Source organism: Thunnus albacares, chromosome 9 (genome assembly GCF_914725855.1).
Source record: "Thunnus albacares chromosome 9, fThuAlb1.1, whole genome shotgun sequence".
NCBI lineage: Eukaryota > Metazoa > Chordata > Actinopteri > Scombriformes > Scombridae > Thunnus > Thunnus albacares.
Window position 1 is genome coordinate 28,365,515 of NC_058114.1, and position 23,860 is coordinate 28,389,374.

General features: G+C 39.4%; 1 protein-coding gene across 1 annotated transcript in view; it reads right to left on the reverse strand.

Annotated features, from left to right (window-relative positions):
• Positions 1 to 13,589: 13,589 nt before the first annotated feature.
• LOC122989134 (LIM domain containing preferred translocation partner in lipoma) overlaps positions 13,590 to 23,860 on the reverse strand; it is a 136,264-nt gene continuing 125,993 nt past the window's right edge. The window contains exons 9-11 of the mRNA XM_044361816.1: positions 18,410 to 18,588; positions 15,820 to 15,940; positions 13,590 to 13,804 (exon numbers count right to left, since the gene is read on the reverse strand). Coding sequence (XP_044217751.1) covers positions 13,676 to 13,804; positions 15,820 to 15,940; positions 18,410 to 18,588 — 429 coding nt within the window. The 3' untranslated portion in view covers positions 13,590 to 13,675. The remainder of the gene's footprint in view (positions 13,805 to 15,819; positions 15,941 to 18,409; positions 18,589 to 23,860) is intronic.

A 23,860-nucleotide genomic window follows, 5' to 3' on the forward strand; every position in this document is an offset into this window, starting at 1 on the left:
AATTAGTGCAGTGTGGAGAGGCTGATGACCAAGTCTGAAGTATCAGTTCAGGTATCACTGAGCAGAATATTAAAGCATCTATTGATTATATTAATGATTTTAACCAGGACCACTTGTACCCCAGAGGGTACTTCTGCAGTAGGCAGGGGGTACTTGGAAAGATTGTGGAGTAGGAAAAAAAACTGAAATTCCCATCCAAATCAGTGTGATGCTGATGTTTAGCAAATTTACTGTACAATAACAGTAAGCTACCAAGTAAGCTACCAGCTAGGCTAACTGCACAGTACACACCTTCCACCAACCTGAGTAAACAGTTGAAATAACTAGCTTAAAGTTATGGGAAAATGGTTGACAGATCCATGCTGCCACTCCTTTAGGTAGTAGTAGTAGAAATGCAAACTTAACCAAACTGACCTTAACATTGACAATTCAACTGTATTAAAAATAGCAATAACCACATTTTCTAGTGTTATTTAACATCCATTAAACAATAAATTGAAACAACTGGAACATGACAGGTGGTACTGATGAAGGGATACTTGAGTTCATCTGGTAGGGATGTGGGGGTACGTCAGATAAAAAAGTTTAGGACCTACTCAGGACCAGAATCTTTTTCCCACATGAAATTGTTCTTGTTTGCACTCTGTTGTAACAAGTTCTTATTTCTGAGCATAGAAAGCAGTTTGGTTCACATGGAAACACCTGGCTCTATACCTATTAAAATGTTATCTGTGGAGGTTCAGGTATAATTGGTACTACTCAACAATCCCGCCAACTGTCAAGGAAACAAGAAAGTGGTACTCATTTTGCACCCACTGTTCTAGCATTCAGATATATCCTCCGTTGGCTTAATCAGTCGGCCTGCTTTAGTGTGAGAATGAAAGTTCACACTGAAACACAAGGTTTTGCATTAAATCCACAGACGACTCTCTGCCTCTTACCCTTAGGTCAAGAGGTGACAGCTCAAAGAGCGCCTTAAATCATGAGAACTGCTTTACCTTTCAGTGGAGCTGGAGAGACGCACCTACACTAAGTCCGTAAAGTCTGTGGATTTATCCGGATCTGAACGCTTCCCCTGTGTTGCATATAAATCAGCCATCATTCGGTTCGACTCGTTGGGTTCTGTGTGAGCCTGACAGTCAGACTGTGGCAAGTGGGGTGAGGGTGAGTGATGGTTGGGATGTGGAGAGAGGCAAAGGGCAACAAGCAGCACGTTGTTGCCTTTAAAGTGTTAAAACATATACACCGTGAAATAAACGAATTCATACATCTGATGTCAACTTTGACTTTAAAGTAATACTAACAGAAAACCCCGAACCCATAATCTCATACCCACAGTCACAATCAATAAGTTTAAACAAGATTTCAAGACCAACCTTCTCTGGTGCTGTTTAGTGTAATGTTCCTTGGCAGACAAATAAAGGAGAGGTCTGATTTTTTTCCAGCCTGTAAAGTTAAAAACTGGTGAGTTGCAACACAGAGTATCATGGGTTACAAGAACAACTAAGATAAAAATAAAAGTCAGTTTCATGGAGACAAGAAAAACATAACTGGGTATGAACAATAACAATACATCTAATATATATTATATTATATTATATTATATTATTATATAACCAAAGCTGCACAATAAAAGGCCTCATAGTTTTAATGCACATTTTAACGAGATGAGTTGACTAAAAGCTGTCCCTGATGAGTATCATTTTGCAAGATCTATTATTAAAAAAACAAACCTCTGGAACAAAACATAATATCTTGCAGGCAGATTTTGAGCAGTACACTAGATGTCATCCAACAGGACAAAGAATAGCCATACTAGGATGTCTGTAGCATTGTTAGACATGGTGGTTTTGGAGCTAAAATGTAACATTTACCATATCTTAGTTAAGCACATTAGCATACCAATTAGCACTGAACACATACAAAGTGTTGGGCTTGATTGCCAGACAAGAATATCAATGTTGGATGATTCTGCAAAACCCTGGGATTATGTCCAATGTCGTCATTTTTCAATTTCTGTTTTTTTCTACGATTGCATATGGCAATCGTGCTATGGTTTAGGTTAGAAAGATTGTGGTTATTGGGAATAAACTATGGTTAAGTTAGTGTTCGGCGACTAAAACAATTGGTTAACGTTAGAGAAAGATCATTGCTAAAGCTAACGTTAACGTTCTGTGCAGGTCTGTGATGGGACAAGAACACATTTTATGACAATTCATCTGATGTTTGTCGAAATAGTTCAGTCTGGACCAAAGTGGTGGAACGACCTGCCATTCCTAGCTATGCAACTAGCAAATCTTATGTAGTCCAACACAGACTATTCAGTGAGTAACTTTGCCATCCAACAGTTACTGTACCGATGAAAGTATGTGTAAAATGTGGTTTTTATTTATTTATTTATTCTTACCGTATTGTTGTTTCAAGATAGCTGACAGTAGCTGTATTTAACAGCAGATGTGTCTTTAGCTTTACAACATTCCCTGTGAATGCTTGGCCTCTCTTGGCCCACTGCTGGGTTATTAGTGCTAGATGCCAGAGGAGACGAGATCCAAACAGCGTCGGTTGGATGAAAGAGCTAACAGTGGGAATACAGAGAAAGAAGGCTCCAACATTAACAAAATGACTGCAATCTGAAAGAGAAAAATGGATTGAACTGTTGTTTATGCTGGACTCGGCCCATTGTCTCCTCTTTTGTGTGTGTGGGAGTATGTGAATGAAATAACAATATGGGGATAGATTTCTTTGTGTGCGCTGTAAAACTGTAACTTAGTGACTGATACTGGAGCGTCTCTAATGGAGCTCAGTTATGAAAGGACGCCCTTTGGCAAAGAACAGCAATTCAAAGAAACGTTATCAGTGGAGTCTCTTGTGTCCAATGAGGGAAGCTGATTTTGTTTTATTTCATGACAAATCTTTGGAAGGACGTATTGATAGTTTGCTCTCAAAACAAATGGAGTGCAGTAATTAGCGTTACTACAGAACCATGCTGTTTTATCCAGCTGAACCAAAGCCTTTGGTATGGCTGGCAGTTTAACAAGTGTTAACAGCACATATACACGCCCCGTATTAAATCAATTACCATTCATTTATTAATCTCTGTCAGACAGTAGATAGCAGAGTCTGCTCCAAGTCTTTCTGTGATAAGTTACAGCGTGTCACCACGTCCGCTATGGTTGCAGCTGGCTCTTATGTAAATGATGATCATATTTCAGTTGTACAAGCTAACCTACAGTATGTATCAGCACTTCCTCAACACTTTAGTGTTTGGACAGTAGCTCTCATCTGATGAATGATAACAGAACATACAGTTTTTGTGATCAGCTTAATACCATGTAGCTGTGCTGCTGCAATTCATACACATCCCAACCACAGTCAGTAGTCTAACTGTTACCTGCATTTCAAAATATTATCTCAAGCATTTTGGTTCATCTCTACAAGCTCAGCCTGTGTCTCTGACAGACTGGGTTATTATCTTGAAATTTAAGCAAGTTACAGCTTCTCACCACTTTTCTGAGCGTGATTGTCTGGTGCTGAGTCTCTCCCAATATCACATTCCTTAGCAGACAAGAAATTTCACCTGAAAACAAAACTTCTGCAGTAATTCTGCAAGCAATCATTGAAGCATGTGTATTTCTTCATAAGGTTTAAAAGTTCAGGGTGCATAAAGTTCCACAGCAAGATGAAGTTTATTCTAGAGAGCTTGAAAATTTGTCCAAAAATGTTGATCTCAACTTGCAGTTTGGTTACGTTTCTAATTTGTAGCCCACACGGTCAAAAGTAGAGGTAACACATTATAATAACAATCACTAGTAAGTCATTTATGAGACATTAGTTAATGATGAGCTCATCATGAAATAAACATTAATATATCTTTGTTAAATTATTAATTAATATGATGTTAACATATCACAAATATGTTTTAAGTCATCTATGTCAAATATACTTTAAATAATTAGCATCAACATGATTCATATTTAACAAACATCATGATGTTAACATTCAATTGTTTCTTCATGTTTGATAACCAATTCTTGCAATTTAAATTTAAACATTGTTTAAACTTTAACATGGAAACCAACAGACAGTATAAATAAAAGCGGAGATCAACAATTTCTGAGTTCAGTCGGATGAACAGACCCGATGTTGCCTCCACAAAAATTACAGTTTGACTCTGCGATGTGTTTAGCTGCCAGTAATCAGCTTCCAAAATGACAAACAGACAATTTTAAAGTGCTGCTAAATGTCTCATTTATAAACAAAGTCCATTAAACCAGGAACTTTGAAAAGCTCCACACTGAGCTACACTTACTGGAACACGCAAAAAGTCGTGTACAAGCCGTGTCAGACCAACAGCCATGTTTGATTATGTGAGTCAGGATAATGTACTTGTCGGCTGGTTTTAGCCTCAGTGGTTTGAATCTCATAAAGAGTCTTTGAAAGACTTGAGAAGTTTGGAAAGTGGAAGAATATTTCTGAAAGTGTCATTCAGGACGAGGAGAATGCAGCATTTACCAGTTATACATAAAACACACAAATACACCACAATTATTAGAATACACTGTCACAATTTTTGACGAAAGCACAAATATACACCTCCTCCCCCAGGGAGAGCTGGAGGGTGTTCCTGGGTCTGGGTTTCCTTACTCAGTCTGATGCCACCGCAACCTGGTCCTGGATAAACAGCAGAATATGGATGGATGGACAAATATAGAGTTCAATAGACTGGTGATGCTTCATTGCTTTAGTTTACCCAATACACTCTGTAATACTCTGACTTGAACACACACAGACTGGAAGACCAGGTCGGGAAAGGTGTAGACAGGCTGTGGGAGGATTTCAGGCTGAAGCTGCAGCAGAGCAACGCGGCGCTCTGGCTGTTCAGACTCTACAGCCTTGCTAGCGACTGTGAGGCAGACATGCTGATGTTTAGCAGATATAATGTTTACTATGACATGTTCACAATCTTAGTTGAGTGTGTTAGCATGCCAACATTGGCTAATTTCAACTAAATCTAAAGACTCAAAGATGCAAAGACAACCAACCCACATTTAAATAATTAACACTTAAATTATTCTGACCTAAAATGATCACATTTGAGATTTATGTTTTCACCAATAATTTGCCAAAGCATATTTGTTCCTGGCTAATTTACGAGTTATCGAGCAGAAGGAAGAAATATGTAAAAGATTCATCTGAATTTAGTGCTCGAACTTGACTTTTAGCATGCCAACATATCATATGACATGATTTGAAAAATATCTTGATTTTATTAAAGTACATATTTAATAAAATATTTTACTTAACATTTTGTTTGGTGTATATTTGGTAGTAAAATGTAGAGTGCAGTCAGTCTCCAGTAGCAGAATATTAGAGGAACCAGTTTACATAAATCAGCCTGAATGAGTCTTGAACAAGAGTGACCACCAGACGTAACATTATTTTACATGGTTGCAATTGTTGATGAAACTGCATGGATAACAGTGCTTGAATGTTGATTGTTCAATCATAAATGAGTTACACAGAAAGTTTTGTCCTCTGAACATCCTGCAATATTGTCTACACCTCTGATAAAGTCTGTTAAAGTAAGGTCAGAGGTCAAACCATATATTAATATTGTCAAATAAAAATCTTAGATTTAGAGGAAAATCAGTTTCTCTCTATTATATAATATAATACTCTCACTCTTCAAAATGTTTTGATGGAAATAACCAACAGACAGTTTAAGTGGCTGGAACCCTTGAACTCTGTGGGCACCTTAGCTGGTCCTTGGGTGCTAGTTGTAGAACAAGAAAAGACACTAATAATGGTTTCATACAGCGTGTGCACTAGGATGGCTTAGATTTGTATCTCAGAGCGTTCTCAGTTCTATGGAGGCAACACTGACTCAGTGATTACATCACTGCCTTTAGCCAACTCAAGGACGCACAAAATCAATGCTCTTGATGCAAATGCACAGTGGGAATTCACTTTAAAGCTAATAACATTAAGCTCAGAGCTCTGCGATGTCAGCCCACATTGTAATGTTATGTAAATCTGACCATATGACAGCTTCATTTAAATTGGAGTGCGCGAGATTATGCATGATAGTGGCCCATTTTGCTCCCTCGTGCTCATTTCTGCTTCCCGGTAAATAATTCAGGCCATAATTCTGCGTATTAGAAGAAGACATTCAAAAATGCCGAAGCAGGCCCCCGGAGACTTAATGCTGGAATTTTATGCAGAGGAAGAAATTGGAGGGTACATCATGTTGGCTGGAGGGCCCATCACTCATCAATTTGTTTGTAAACACCAGATTTATGTGCAGTAAAGCAAGTCCTCGGCTAAACTGCTAGAGGGGGTTTCTCTCTCTCTCTCTCTCTCTCTCTCGTGCACACACACACACACATGCAGTATTGCCTCTAGCATATTTAGAAAAAAAAAAAAATACTAGGAAATCTCCACGATGCTGGCATGCCAAAATCCTCAATTTACTAGCAGAGAAATAAGGAGGTGAATACTCTCCAGCTCCCAGTTCACGTCACAGGCTGAACAGTAGTAATCTGATGATATAACCACTGTATTCACTGTAAACATCAGGTGGGCAGTAGAATAAATATTTCTTTTTTCTTCAAATTCTAATACACATCACACATTCATTGACCAGAAGAAACCCTCCTGCTGCAGCTGTTTTTTTTTTCTGACATTAAAAATAACATGGATTGTCTGGTTTTATCCACTGAGATCACTTTGCCCGCTCTTACATTTCTGATTGCCGTTTCAATTTAGCGATCTGTGGGAAGGAAATGAAATGCTCAGTGACTTGCTGCTGATTTGTAGCACACAAGTAAAGATGACAAATGGAAAGGATTAAATCAAGTGGGTCTTGGAAAGGCGACTGTAAAAAAAAAAAAAAAAAAGAGAGAGAGAGAGAGAGAGAGAGAGAGAGAGAGAGAGAGAGAGAGAGAGACTTTCAGGAGGTCTTTAAATTATTCTAACAACTCCATCAAGCTGATCCCAGCAGTAAGCATACTTCATAGTTGAGTGCATTTGCTGATCGTGGCCACAAAAAAAAAAAAAAAAAGAGAAAGAGGAGACTGCACACTGTATCTCTGTGTAATTAAACCGTTGTCCCAGATGTACACTCAAAAGACTATTGCGAGTGCAGGATTTCTATTAACCAGGTGATTTTAATTCGTCTAAGGAGTAGTTGGGGACTTGCAGCATGAGACAGGAGGAAATGAATCGGAGCTGTGTAAGCACAGGGCATTTGCTGCCACTGAAGGGCTTTTAAATGACTCTTGAAGTGAGTGAAGCAGCCCTGGGTTATACTTGTTGGGAATAAATCTCTTTCATCTGCAGGTACGCTGCTCAGGAGGTCACCGGGAGGTTTCAGGGGAACATGAGGAGGAGACAGAGAGAACGAGCTCATTACCTGCGCAATTCGATGGGCCAGGAGACAAAGGGCAAATGTTAACCAGTGACAGGGGGGACGGGGCTGTGCACAGGCTGAATCAAAGACAGAGATTTTAATATATAATATTTTAATATTTCCTTATATAATTCATCAGAAGATTTCACAAGACTAAAAGCAAACAAGGACGCAGAGACATGATGCTGTTGCAAAGCTTTTATTGAAGAAAGAAAAAAAAACAAGACTACATGCCCCTTAAAAAGATCAAGAACAGATGAGATGCTTTACTTTGACATCAGAGGGTCAAGCTCTTTAAGGCGAGTTTCACTTTCAACACCATTTAAGGCTCCACTGCTGCAGCCTTAAGCACTGTACCTGATGGAAACATCTACTGTACTGTATAGATTCAGAGTAGGCCCAAACAAAGGGATCCTCTTTATTTACTTTGGTAGAGACAAGTAAACAAGGCAAAGTTTTTGAGTGAGGCACAGCGAAGTACGTAATACACAGCAACAGTATAATGATTCAATACTGCTTGGCCAAAGGCACTTTTACAAACGGCGGTAGAACAAAGACAGTAGACAACACAAATACACTTAAAAAATAAAAAAATCATTGAACGCTCTTTTCTTTATACTTGTAGCATCAAGCTTTTAGATAAGGTTCATGTCATATATGCCCCCACATTAAATGTGTGATGTGTCCATAGACCGTCCATACAAATACCGTAAACAGGAGAGTTTAATACAGTTTTAATGGCACATAAACAACTTACAGCAGAGATTTACCTCTGTGCTCATGGACCAGATCAGACTACGCTTTGTAGAAACCATGTGCTAATAAGCCAATATTTTTAAAACCAGAAAAAGACATTCATCAGTATTAGTGTATTTCTTTACTGTTAGCCCCTTATTTAAAAGGTCCTTGCTAACTCATTTCAAGTGTTAAAAAAATACCTTAAATCTGCATTAGCTGATGTTTTTAACCAATTGGGGGCAGCACAACAATTTGTAAACATCTAGCATATACTGCTAACATTAGCATTCATTTAGAGTTGTGTTTCTGGCTACTTGATGAATGTAAGTCTAGTATTAACTCCCCTTCAAGCTTTGTTTTGGTCTTTAGCAACTCTTGAGGGAAATAGCTTTCTCTTTAGCTGCTTAATGCTCCACTTTGTTCACTGGCTAACTTTGTCTGTCTGTTGTTTGTTACTGGGCAGGTAATGTACAGTGGGTTTATCAGAACTTTTTTGCTGAAAACAACTGCATGTTGTGAATGGAAACAATGTTGATAAAAGCGGCAACACTGAATTGAAACAGTAAAGTTGCGGACCATAAAACCAAAGCAATGAGCTGAAAGATGCTAAAACGTTGCCTAAAGCTGAGAGGAACTGTAGAGTTGGATAATAATTTTCTGTGGGTTTGTCACTACGAGCACCACCTTTCACATTACACACAGTGATTTTGTTTCACTCTGCTATAAAAATAGTGCAGCTTTAAAGGGGACCTATTATGCTCATTTCAAGCTCTATATTTTTATTTTTGGACTCCACTAGAGTATCTTTGCATGATTCACAGTTCAAGAAACTCCTTATTTATCTTATACTGGCCCTTTATGCAGCCCCTCAGTTCAGCCTTGCTCTGAAACAGGACGTTTTGGATTCCCCTCCCTTCTGCCCCCCTCCCTAAAAGCCCCCTCTGTTCTGATTGGCCAGTTTCAGGAAGCTATAAACTTCTCAAATCCATCTGTACTTGTTGGAGCTGAAATCCAATCAGAAATATGTGAGTGGACAGCATGAACATCAGCAGAACAAAGATTACAGCAGGATGTCTGTGTTTGGTAAGGCTCATTACCTGCTTATTGTCTGACATCTTTATCTTCTCTGTGTTCAGCTCGCAGTGGTTTCTTTGGTTTCAAGTTTAGTTTCTATCTGCGTTCCTTTTTTTTACTTTTAGCTATCTGTTTTATTTCACTGTTTGTTGATAGCTCTCAGCACGTATCAGTCATGTTAAGTTACTGCTGATGAAAACCCAACATTTCCTGCTTTTGCTGCTTCAAACTAAAAGCTTTTAAATGACTAAATGATGGGAGACTTTTATCGTGAAGAATTTACAGGAAATGAAATGTGTTTATTAACCATTTTAGCAGAGCTTCGTTAGCGGCATTATTCTTCTGATAAACAACTGAACATCCAACTTGTAACATTTTATATATATATATGTATATGACTGAAAATAAGGAAAAACATGATAGGTCCCCTTTAAATAACCTCACATCCTGTGTATTGGTAATTTTTTTTGAAGTTTTAACAAAGTACTGTTCTTTTTTATCTACTGTATAAAATTCCCTTTACCAAACTGTAACAACAGCTTTTATTTCTGGTATATCACTGGCATATCTCATCAAACACGCACAAGATGTGAACATGTGCTGTAAACAACATTTCTAATCTATGGCCATATTCTACATCACACAAAAGAAGTTCCTATTTGATTGTAATCTGGTACATTTACCAACCAATGTACAAAATGAAGGTACTGTAAGGCCTACTATGAGGCTACTGTGTAAAGAATGACAATTCTGCAATGCTGTGAATTACATTTTAACGTAGATGTTGAGCTGTTAAACGTTTGTCGCTCACAAAAATGATTGTACTACTTATTGCAATGACATGTTTTCCCGTAGAGTAAGAACCAAACTCAGCCCTAAATAATGGATATCATTTCTCTTCCCTCTCCCTCCCTCCCTCTTTCTCTCTCAACCCAACCGGTCAAGGCAGATGGCCGCCCACCTAGAGCCCGGTTGTGCTTGAGGTTTCTTCCCGTTAAAGGGGAGTTTTTCCTCGCTGCTGTCGCCAAGTGCTTGCTCATGGGGGAAGGTTGGGTCTCTGTAAATTAAAGAGTACAGAGTAGACCTGCTCTACGTGAAAAGTGCCCTGAGATAACCTCTGTTGTGATTTGGCGCTATATAAATAAAATTTAATTACAGCTACAGTAAACTTAGAGGCTGTTGACAAAAACAAAAAAAAGGTTGATTTCCTAGCTTCTGTGCTAGAATCTAGCGTTGTGTTTGGAGACAATTGGTTTTGAAAAGTAGCTGCATTATAATTTTAGATGAGCATAACTGCACTACCGCTGTTCTGATACTGTTTTTTAAAACATCAACTGCAGGGTTTAGATGTTGTTTTTCAGCTCTAGTTTCAATCAGAATCTCTTCCCGTTTAGTCACTTTGAGATCTTCATTTGTGTTTTTATCACTGGGTGCACCTTTTAACACAGCAGTCTAATTATCTGAGCAGGTCAAAAGGCCCTGTATCGACATTTAACAGACAGTGAACATGAAACTTAGCTGGATGCCTAGCAACATCTCTCTTGTCAGCTGAAACCTAGCAACACATATGACATAATCATCGTAATCAGATGACTCACTGAGTCAAGTATCAAATGGCCAAAGTGAGGGATCTAAGTGTGGACCGAATGTAGACAGTGTAATATATATATATATCTTGATATATATGTCAAAGAAGGGGAGATAAAAGGAGAATAAATGTCTTCTGTTAAGAGAGAAGCACAGATTTTAATGCATTTTTAGTCATCTTCAAATTAATTAATCAAACTGTTGATATACAATAAATGCCGCTTGAGATGACTGTAAATTGTGTCTATCTTAAGTTTTGTGACACTGTTGAGATATTTTAACACGACTATAAGATTTTTGTTCTCAAACAGTGCACTCGTCTGTTGTGATTTTCACATAACTGTAAAAGTCTTGTTGTCTTTGGTTTCTGTATGTGACTGATGAGCTGGCCGTCTACAGTCTGCACTCCAAATATTGTCCCTATGTCCCGAGGACATTGAGTTTAGGTGGCCTAACCTCCTGGAGAACCAGCGTTTGCCTGCCTTGAGGCATGTGAGTGAGCAAGGGATGGTTCTGTCTGCTATGAAATGTTGGACCACCTTCTCACCTTCAGCTCAAACACAGTCAGATGTGCAGAGATTTAACTGTGTTTTCACAATTATCTTTTCAATATTCAGTATCCCTTCAGATTTTGAATGGTCACCAGTTTTCTCTATTTTTATTTTAAAAAGATCCTAACAAACGTCTGATGAATATCAAATTATTGTTCAATGATAATTCATTATTGAGCTTATTAGCACACTTGATTACAAAGTGTTACCCTGTTTAAAACATTGACACAGTTGATCACAAAGACTATATCCTGTGATAGTAGCTACAGTATATTCATTTCTTGTTTCTATCTCTTTCTGATGGCACTAAATGCCACTACCTCACGCTTTTTTGGTGTGTGAGGAAGCAAAATGATGCCTCATTCTTCCCTAAATTGGTGAGGTTATAATATCACCAAAAATTATAATTACTTGCTCTGTTCATAATAAATCCATCCACATGCACACGACACCTGGGATTAGAAAATACTTCTTGCATTACTGGGTTCACTGATTACCAATCCAACTAATAAATTGGCAAACAATCACTTATTATTAACTATAATGTTTTTGTTGTTTATCATTTAATGTCTTGTCTAACTGACTACTGCTGTAATATATTGATCTAACTATGAAATCACAAACACTGGTTCATGACTCTTGGATGGAACAAATAATAAAATCATAATTTTTGGGAAACTCTCACGGTCCCTTCTTCGCCCATCAACTTTAAACATAGACTAAATATAAAAGACGAGTGTCAACGGTACAATCAATACTGACATACAGCACAGTGACACACAAAGTCACACAGTACCAACAGCATAGTTCTGATTAAAGGATTACTATAAGGACACTTATGCTTGAAACTGTACAGGTAAAATATTTCCTTATTCATAAAATTTCTTATAAAGTGTCGATGCGATTAGCAATAAAAATTGCATAGCCATCTAATATCCATTATCTCTGCCAGATGCAAACAGTACAACCGATGATCTAATTAATGTCATGGTAAATGGAGGAAAATGTGACATATCTATCTGCTTAAAAACTATTTAAAACTAAGTGATTACACTAAAATATAAGGGCATATTTTTATGAATGGAATGTCTAATTGTACTGCTGAAGCCAACAGAAAATATTCAGCTGTATACATCATGGCAAATTCTATCGGAAAGAACAAAGACGATAATGTGTTAAAAGGGGAACTGCATTCAACAGCTGCCTATTGAGGACTTTGTCTTATGACACTGAGAATGATAGTTTGTAGCTCATGTGGTCCCCATCGATACACTGTAAGTGATGTTAAATATAATGGCATACAGAATAAGTACACGTAATATACGGCAGTTTAAAATCAATTCTTTGGTGTTCAGTTATGCAGAACTGCTTTGCAATAATGAGCTTCAGTGTGTAATTTTATCCACATCTGTGTACTGTCTGTGTAATTGCGCTGTGCAAACACTAAAGTATAAAATGAATGTTCTAAACAACATACTGTATGCTCAGGGTTTTTCCAAACACTGCTAAAGCTACAGTCACTCACACATCCATCCATGGCTTCACCTGCAGGGCAGATGTATCAAACATGTCGCATGTTTCGGCGGAGGCAGACTCCGTTCTAGGTGAGCGACTAAAGACTTGGGCTTGCCTGCGTACATGCATGTGCACTCTGGCTGGAACATGCCAGGTAAAATCGAGTGATGGCGTGTATTGTCACATGTTAAATTATGAATTCATAGAGATTGAAAGCAATAGTTTGAAATTTGGGGAAATGCGCTTAATTGCTTTCTTGCCGACATTTATATGAGAAGATGTCTGTACACTAAATGTGAAGCTACAGGCAGCTGTCAATTAGCGTAGCTTAGCATAATGACTGGAGACAGGGGGAAACAGCTAGCCTGGCTCAGTCCAAACATCTAACTCTTGGCAAGAAAGCATATTAGTGTATTTCCCAAAATGCTGAACTACTCCTTTAACAAAAACACAGTTAAAAAACACAGGTTCTTCTGCTATGATTGTACCGAGTCAGCCACTAAATACATGTGTGTAGGTGAACATGTGATGCTATTTTGTGTATCTGTAGGTAAATATATAAATATAGATGTATATATATATGATATGCTGAGGAATGCAAGCTTTTGTGGATGGGTATGTTTGCGAGAGAAAGAAAAAAGATAGAAAAAGAGAGAGAGAGGGAGGGAGAGAGAGAGAGAGAGAGAGAGAGAGAGAGGGAGAGAGAGAGAGAGAGAGAGAGAGAGAGAGAGAGAGAGAGAGAGAGGGAGAGAGAGAGAGAGCATTGGGTTATCACAGTGGAGGTGACCGGGCGGCGGGTTGTTCAGAGGTCAGTGGTGGCCTTGGCGGTGAGGGCCTGGATGCGGCTGGTGTTACAGTTTTTGCAGAGCACGTGTCCGTCCAGAGGGTAGCAGCCCTGGTTATCCCCCTCTGAGAGCAGAGAGCCACAGTCCTGCAGGACACAGATACTCTGTTAGTCCACAAACACAAACACAGTCATTAGCCACACTCACCGATCAGGCACATTCATACACTCGCTGTGCTTCCGCTCTAAATGAGACATTTACTGCTGTTTGAAAACTAGCAAGTGTCAAGTTACAGGAGGCTCTCTGCAGTAAAGCCTGTGAAGCTGAAATATTTTGGTTTTACACCAGTGGATGAGACTGGATGGGCAATAACTGAATATTACTTACAAAAAAAATTCTTAACACACTATGACCCACTGTGGGGGATTAAAACTTGGACTCTGATCGAAAACCTTTTTTGTAAGTGAATTTTAAAGTGAATATATTTTGACTTGTAGCTCCCTGGAGTGAATATATATTAATGCATCCCTTTTCTTTCTTCCTTTTATTTTTGTTCATTTCCTTGTAGGTATCAATACATATTTTGGCCTATTGCTAGCTAGTTTGCACTTGTGTTTACCATTGAAACATCTTTGGGTGAGTAAAATATTATCAACTTTTAGCCAAACTAAAATATCTCAACAACCTTTGGATAGATTGCAATTAAATTTTGTACAGATATTCAAGGTCCACAAAAGCTGAATCCTACTGACTTTGGTGATCCTCTGACTCTTCTGTAGCGTCACCAGCAGGTTAACATTTGCAGTTTTGAGTGAAATGTCTCGACAGCTGTTGGATGGATTATCATGAAATTTGGTCCACATACTCATGTTTCAGACACCTTCATCAGAAAATTGTAACTTTACTTTGGTTTATAATAAATATCTGCAAAACTAAAGACATTCCCATCAGCCTCAGCTGTACTTTGTGTTTAGTGCTAATTTGCTAATGTTAGCCTGCTAACACACTAAACTCAGATGGTAAACATGGTAAACGTTATACCTGCTACACATTAGCATGTTAGCATTGTCACGGTGAGCATATTAGCATGCTGTCGTTAGCATTTAGCTGAGAGCACCGCTGTACCACGCTACAGTACCACTAGCATTGCTGTAGATACTCATTCTCTACTATTTCTATTGGCTTTTTCCTCCATTTGGTAGTTTCTATGATAATTATTTTCTTTTTGAATAATTTATATGATTCATATATCACATTTTCTTGAATCTCTGTGATTTATGAGACTCAATGTGTTTGCATGAGTTTTTTTCTGCAGGCTTTTTTTCTATTTTAGCCCTTTTTCTAGAGGCATATGTGTTGGTCATATACAGTATAAGACAGTGTTACTCAGCTCCTCTCTGATTTCTCCAGTCTGTGCATTGACTCTTCTCTCAGATCACAAATAACAGAGTGATGAGTGTGTCTGCGTTTATATATATTTGCTTGTTCTGCTCTGCAGTGTTTACTTGACAATGCCTGACAAAGATGTCTGTTAGATTCAATCACTGCAGATGTCTTTTGTTCTGGGTAATCACGTGGACAATTTCACACACAGCAAAATATTTACATACATTGCTTCTGCATCATTTTCTCATTGCCTGCAACACAGGGTTACACGGGAATCACACACACACACGTATGCACACTCAGAATTACAACTCCATCTACTCATGCCTCTCTGGTGACAAAATTCTTCTCTTGTTGAGCCCCTTCAGCTGAACTAATCTGCTTTGCTTTCCTTTGACCTTTATGTCTGCCAAACGCTCTGTGTACTCACACTGGCACAGCTCTTTGACAGCGTCACACGTTACTTCTCTTTTAGCTGGGCACGTAATGTCTCAGAGCTGCTTATCAGGCGGTGAGCGCCTACTGTAAGATTGGTTACTATGTAAGTCCATGAACTTTGCAGAGGAGAGATGCAGAGCTATTTTGAGGCAGGTAAGAGAAGGATGATTCACTCGTCTTGCTGAAAAGGTGACTCGGTGGGCGGGCATGTGCATTATGTCTTATACCTTCATACCGTAATGACTGTCACCTGGAGCTGTGCAACATGTTACATAAGCACTAATGTTAATTATAGGGAACCTGCATACCAGGAGAGATGAACACACTGAGTGCATACCTCACAGCGGTAACACTGCACGTGGAAGTCACGGTCCAGGGCCACAATGCGAACGGTTTCCTCCTGGCCCGGCGCTGGCATTATAGGCTCAGAGCACACACAGCAGCGTGGAGCAAACTTCCTGTGAAACAGAAGCAAGAATAACAGAAATTAGATTAGGAGATACAAAAAAAGGTCAAATATTGTGACATAATGTGACCTTCAGTGACAAAAACGTCCTTTGTTAGAGATTAGGGTTAGGGCATTGTGAAGGTTTTTGAAACTGTAAACACACACAAATACTTTACTATCAGTTAATCAGCCTATTATTTTTCTCGATTGTTTAAAAAATATTCCAAAATAATGAAAATTGCCCATCAGACCCCAATGTAGTGTCTTCAAATTCCTTTTTCTGTCGGATAAACAGTCCCAAACCCAGATGTTAAATTTACAGTAATAAAATAGAATAACGTGGTGAACAGATGAAGCCAGAATAAGAGAAGCTGTGCCATTTTTGATTCATAAATTATTAATTAATTATCAAAACTGTTTCCAAATAATTTTCTGTCTACTAATCCAGTTTGGTATTTTTCAGCTTTTTTGGCTTGTGACCCCTTAAAATAAAACCTACTTGAGAGAAAACTCAAAAATTAGAGGAAAGTTAAAATAAACATACAGTTAATTAATTAATTAATGAATTAATTAATTTATTAAGATTTATCTTGTGGCCCCATGTTGTGGTCAGTGTAAGTGAAAAATAAGATATTCTAAAGAACTATTGTTGTTACATGTTTAAACTAAGTCAAAAGCTTGCTGTTTTTTCTTTAATTCATTAATTACTCAACTATCAACGCGACTCTGGAAGCTAAATTTGCATTTATCAGAAATATTTCTTATAATAGAATATGCAAGGAAAAGCTAAACATAGAAAGATTTCAACAACGTTACCAAATATCATAACTGACTTTCACAATAACATTTTCTAGCTTCTGAATCAGTAAGTCTGGGAATACTTTCAGCAGGAAGAGGTCTATCTAACAATAGTTTTAATGAGGATATGAAAAGCACACTGAGATTTCAGGTTGTGTCAGTTGACTGAGGGCCAGGTGGACATTTCCTCTATATCACATGCTTACTGAATGCCTGGGAATCAGGAAGTGAAGAGGCTCTATAGCTTTGGGGAACCACAGCTATACAATGCAGTCAGTATTAACCAGAGAAAAAGCTCAGGCCTGAGCGTAACTATTCCTCGACACAAAGGGCTGCGATGTTGAGGTCACACTTGTCATGTGGAATTAAACGGCCCAGTGCAGCTACTCCATAAAGTAAAGCTGTGCACTCACACCAAGAGCCAGCTGCTTACTTCTGTTTCCCTTCTGGTCACTGAGTAAAGGAACATTTCTGGTAAGGTGGCGGTTATGCAATCAGCGGACTGTGACACAATGACAGGAATTTACTATTAAATGAATATCTACAGCTACTCCGCATTTGGTCACTGTGCTTGTGAAATTGTCTTCAGTGTTTCCCGAAAAGGAAGAACTGAGATCCCACATTGATATCACTTTGTTTTGTTTTTAATTTACGAGAGAAGGATTACTAAGCAACATTACTTGAATTTTTTTTGCCACTTGGGGGCTGCGGAGTAAGCTGTAAACAGGACATTGACTTATTATCACATTATAAAGCTGTTAAGGTTAACATGTTAGACAGGTTAACACTTGCTTATCTGCACATCTAGCAGACGTGGATCAACATTAACATTCGTTTTTAGTTGTGTTTCTGGCCAGCTGGTATTCACTCTCCTTTAAGCTCTGGTTTGAGTGAAATATCAGGCTCTTCAGCTGATAGATGCACCACTATTAGTTTTCACAACTACAACAGAACAGTAAAGCTGCAAGCTGGAAAACCAAAACAATGAGCTGAAGATGCTAAATTGCTTCATAAAGCTGAGAGGAACTGCAAAGGCAGGTGATAATTCTCTGTGGATTTGTCACTGCGAGCAACATATTTCATATTATACCTTGTCTTTTAACCCATTGTTCATATAAAAATGCTGATTACTGCAGCTTTAAGGGAATATTCAGGAATTTTGGACATAAGGTAGTCTCATTGTGATTTAGAGAAGATGTGTTTAGCTTAGCTTGGTAAAAACACTGGAATCAGGGTAAAACTGCTAGCCTCTAGCATCTGTCAAAGAACATAAATTACTCCTGATAAATGTAGATAAAACATTCCTTCTCCTTTGAGCCTTGGATAGCCTCCTTCAACCCCTGCTAAAAACATCCAGCTGCTAAATGTTTCACTTTCTTCAGCAGCTAGTTGCAAATTTTGTCTGTCTGCCGCTTGCTGTTAGGTATAATATCGTGCAGTGGATTTATCAGAGCTTTTTCGGTGAAAATAGTTGCCTGCTGCATCTTGAAAGGACGTTGATGAGACTGAATTAAACAGTACAACTGCAGAAAACATCAAACCAAAACAATGCAGAGTTTAGTGATAATCATCTATGGGTCCGTCACTATGAGTGCACATTACATAAAGTCATTCGATCCACTGTTAATATGAAAGCATTGATTTGTGCAGCTTTATATGCAATAAAACTGAAATGACATACTTGTGAAAGTCCTCGATGCAGTGGATGTGGTTGGAAGCGTCCACGGTGAAAGGGATGCCGTCAAGGCTGCGGTGGCACACCACGCAGGTGAAGCAGTGAGGGTGGTAGGCTTTCCCAGTAGCCCGCAGGATGCGCTCCATGATGGGCTTACTGCAGATGGTGCAGGTCTCAAGGGTGTTCTGTAGACACAAAAACACAAACCCACAGACACCCACATGATTACACAACAAACCTGATGATGAATGTAATGATTCAGATTATTCATTTCCAAAGATCCTTTCAGCACTTGTTTACAATTAGCACTTTAGTCTGCTAACACATTTTAACCAGCATGAAGAAATTTAGAAAAGTTTTCCTGCATCTCCTCCTGTTTGTGATTTTAGACTTCCTGATGGCAGCGTTACACTTCAGGTGGCTCTGCTTCCATTCCTGCCTGTGCCACAAATAAATCCATACTCAAGACCTTCAGCGAGTCTGTCCTCAAATGCCTCTGAAGCTGAAGGAATCTGATTAGCACTCCTCTCGAAACACAAACACAGTCATTTTTCAGCTGCCCTCACCCACACTCCATCCTCCCATATGCAAGAGTGTGAGCAGTAAATATTTCCACTTTGTGATGACTGCAGGTTTTCTGCAGCCAGGCGACTGGGCAAGCGGCCCGCGGGGGGACGTGGCGGTCGCCTGCCTCTGACTTATCTGTGGCATCTCTCTTCTTAATATCTGCCGGGAGACGCCATTTGTTATTTCAATATTACATAAATAACGACTGAATCTCTAAACAGCAACACAATTACGGGGGGGGGCGGGGGGGGGTGGTGGTGGTGGATGGATATATCATGTGAGGGTGATCAATGTGCGGCCTGATGTGGCTGTGTGCGCGCTGATGGGCCGCTGTTGTCGTTCAGGCATTTCCTGGATCTCTCTGTTTCTCTGTTCTCCCTCTTTCTGCGCTTGGCTGGGCTAAAGAGTGCACGGTTCAGCTGTTCCCATTGGCTCCCACTGTAGTAGCAAGCTGCCTCAGTGTTTCCAAACACAGCTCGGGGTGTGTAGCAACACTGCGCTGCGTCATCGGCTGCCTCCCAGATGCACCGCCGGGCCCTGCCGTTTAAAATGACACTTCTGTGACTGCTCGGCCGAGGTAAACTCCCAAACATCCCCTATCCGTTAGAACGGCTGCTGAGCACGTGCAGTGACATTTATAGTCTATATGCTAATGAGAGAGGCAGCTTTACAGGATGAGGTTCATTGAAACTACAATGTAAAAACGTCCCTGACATGAATCTGTGTGGTATCTGAGTGTCAGATCTTTGCATCCAGGCACCCCCCCACACACACAACACGATCATGTGTCACTGGAGGGTAAGAGGGCAAGAGATGAGAGCAGCTGATGTATGACTCCAGGCTGTAAAGAAGTGGTTTGTAAAATGGCCGTTTCTTCAAAGCACTCCTGGAGAGGCATTATTTCATGAAAAGCAATGTGTGCAGACAAGCTCTGCATTCTTTTTTTTTTTCTCCCCCCTCCAAGACGGTAATAGAAATAAACATTATTCCCAGGGCAACATTTGTGTATAAACAATGTCCATATTGCAATCCTGCTCGATCCTGGAAGTGGAATAAAGCCTTTAATGAGCTCGCTGCACTGAGCCCTTGAGGTTTGCCTCACGCACGCACACAGAGACAGAGAGAGGTAGAGGTAGAGAGGGAGAGAGAGAGAGACAGTGAATACATTTGAAACCTGAGAATCAGAGTAAGATACAGGGGCCAAACTGCACTAAACCATCCTCAACTCTTACTCATCTGTCTGCATTTCCACTTACTTATTCTCATCTGCCCTTCATGTGGGAATACCTTGCCCTTGTTTAGCTTAACTAGAGCATATGATTTCACAGCACACAGTTCCTCCGGGCCATTGTAATGAGTACAGTACTCAAAAGACAAAATTTCTCTCTTTCTCTCTGATGGTAAGATTCTATGACCTCAATTCATTCATTCTGCTCAGCCCTCTGTTGTTTTTTTTATTCACTCGTGACTCTTTTTATTTAGTATTAGGTAACATTTATCAGGCCTGTTACACACGTGGGTCTGATGTCAAAACAGAAAATGTACAGAGTTTCGGTCTGTGGTTGGGCACAACCTCCAGAGATGGTTCAGGAAATTCTGCATAAATCACTTCATGCCCTCCCTGTCAGGCATCCAGGTCCTTTGCAGTTTGCCACTAGAGGGCTGTATATGTCTGCAGATGTCCGGGTTTTGCTTTTCCCCTGACTAAATGTGATGTATTCAAGCATATGTATTCTTTTTTTTCCCCTCCCTCATACATTTCTCTAAGTGTTTGCCCAGAAGGCTAAACAAATGTCTAGGCAGATGAGGTAAAGTGAATTTAGGTCAGACAGCCTCTTGCTGAACTGGGGGTGAGTGGGTAAGTCAACTGTGGCCCCTTTTTCTCATTGTAAACCTTCTCCATTTCCTATAAAGTGCTCTCATGGTCTCCCTGAGCGCACCAACGCCAAACACACTGATGCCCGCACAGTCCAGCACAGCTTCCCACTATTAAGCAAAGGGCTCCCAAACAACGTTTGACACAGCTGTCTGTTGGAATGAAGAGTTTGATGCAAACAAAGCATGTAACAGGGAGTTAAGAGGTCCCATGTGCTCTGCGCCGAACATGAGACACAAGCCTGATAGATTGAGACGGAGAGGCAGAGACACGGATAGTCACACAGAACGAAAAAAAGTCATTTAGTGTAATTTTGAGACTTAGAACGTTGTTTTTATTTGAAAATGCTAAATGAGGGAGGAAATTTTACTCATTTCAACTGTAAATCAGCTTGTAATTTATAACTTTATTGGATCAAGAGACAATGTCTACAACAAAATTAGAGACAAGTAAAAATATTCTAGAAAAAACAGCCCAGTGCAAACAGCTCTATACTTTATATCTTTTAAATACAGTTTCACACCTAGACTAAATGACTTGATAAGAATTAGGGCTGCAACTAATCATAATCTTAATTATGGATATATCTGCAGGTTATTTTCTTAATTAATCAATTAGTTGGCCTATAAATGATTTTTTTTTTGTTCAACAGAGAGTCCAAAACCCAAAGCTATTGACTTGACTATATTATAAGACAGGGGAGAGCAACAAATCCCCTCAACAAGACTCCTCATTACCATTCATGGTACTTAAATACTGCCTCAGCCATTTCAAAAGTAATGTTAAAACTGCTTGTAATTATGTAACATAAATCAATATATTCGCACTAAGGGGTCAAGGATTGAAGCAGCATTGCTCACCTTGCTCTTTTCAAACAACTCACTTGACATTTGCTGCTACAAAAATAACATACTAGAACAAAGACCTACTTCAGATGTATGCAGTTAACAGTTAGAAATCTGTTGTGGCACATTGCTAAATTTAAGCTGTTTGCGATCTCCTTTGACCGTATCAACACAAATTTTACACCTATGTGTTCTTTTTTTTCACACGGCCAAGTTGGGCTGACAGGAGGCAGGCTGGAGTTCAGTGAGACTGCACGCGATTTATGACCTGGCACGCTGAACTCAGAGTGGGCCAAATTTACAGATGATCTGATTCAGTGTGTGTCCAGACCCTCACAGACTATGCTGGTGTGTGCCAGGCCATGCTGTGTAAATTAACTACACCCTACTGAAGGAAGCTCCGTGACGTCTAACAAGAGCTTATTGGAAAGAAAGATCCAAGCGCTGCTGCATTTGCATTTCCTTATAACAGATAGTGACTTGCTTGTGAACTATGAGTCAAATCACTGACCCTCCTACTTCCTGAGGGAAGGTGTCAGCTGACTTAATGAACCTCGACAAGCAGCCTCTCTCCCTTTTATTGCTTAATATGGGTCAATCAAGCAGGACAAAGAGGAATAATTTGATCCAGGCAAATCTATAATGTTCTCATGTAGCATATTTTAACAGGAAGTGCTACACAGGAGTGAAACTATATGGGTCAACAACAAACAGCATCACAATATAATGCGGTCTAATCCAACACCAATAGTTCCACATTTTGGGAAATCAAGAGAGTCAAACAATAAATCAGTCAATCAATACCACTCTCATGCAAAATATGAAGCTAGCACAGGCAGCTAATTAGCTTCTTGGTTAGGTAGACGGCTCCAAGCTAGCTTATTTCACCTTGTCTCCAGTCTTTATGCTAAGCTAATTGTCTTCCCCTGTAGCTTCATATTTAGCATATAGACAGAATAGTATCACATTTCTCATCTAACTCAGCAAAAAAAAAACAATGAGTGCATTTCCCAGAATGTCAAATTATTCCTTTAAACTTGGCGCCAAAGAAAATACTGCTCTGACAGTCTCAACAATAATGTAAGCTCATAAACCTCACAAACATACCAGTTATTTCAGAGCTATTTTATTGGGTTGCATTCTTTAAAACATGTTCCTGTTATTTTGTCCATCCTCTAAAAATACTACACATTCCATCTTTTATAGTAAAACTGCTGCGACACCTGCTGCTAGCTGACCGTCCACTAAACTACTGAAGATTCCACCTTCATTAAGATGCTTTAAATACATCCAGAGATCTTTAATGTCCATTTATTTAATTAAAAAAAATATCCCTTTCAATACACCCCTCACTTACAACTCAACATACTATACTAGGGTTTAATTATTATTCCTCAGCAGACAATGAATGCAAAGATCAAAACTGAATCTAATACGCTCTTAATTCGGTTTATATATTTTTAAGTGGAGTAGTTTCATAAGGAAGAAGCAGAGTTACCTCACTCGCAGCTGACTTGGCACCAGCTTCTGTTCATGCATATTTAAAAAGCAGATTTGGCAAAACTGTTCCCATGTTTACAGACACTGACGCTGCTGTGTGAATCCTAATTCTGGACACAACTCCCAGGCTATTGATAGTTTATCTAAGTCACAAAAGAAAATTGCAGAGAACGTATTGATCAGACATTAATTAAGAGGTTTTGGGAGCTACCTTGAGTCAGTTGTAAAACCTTCTGACAAAGCATCAGAGAGGATTATTATGGTCAAATTAAAGAGAGGAAGGAAAAAAAAACCCTCTTTTTTCCACATTCTTGAACCAAATCATGGAGGTCTCGGCCAGTAGAAAATGCCAGAAATCTGGTTTGGTTGAGGGAGTTTGGGAGCTCATTTAAATCACCACACATTTGTGGAGGGACTGTGGGAGCGCCACCTTTCCCTGAGCCGTGGTCTGCTCAGGCCGCGGAGGTGGAGAGGTCTGTGTGTGTGTATGTGTGGAGTTTCCCTTCAGATGGTTGGGTTCAGTGATCATGATCATCTCTCCCACCTCATCCCGCGAAGGTTAACAAGTGAACAACCCCCTGCCATCTCCTTTCCCTCCGGTCCAACTCTCAACCAAGACCCCCGTCACGTTCCCATCCTCAGCCCTTGACATTCAACTTAAATTTAATT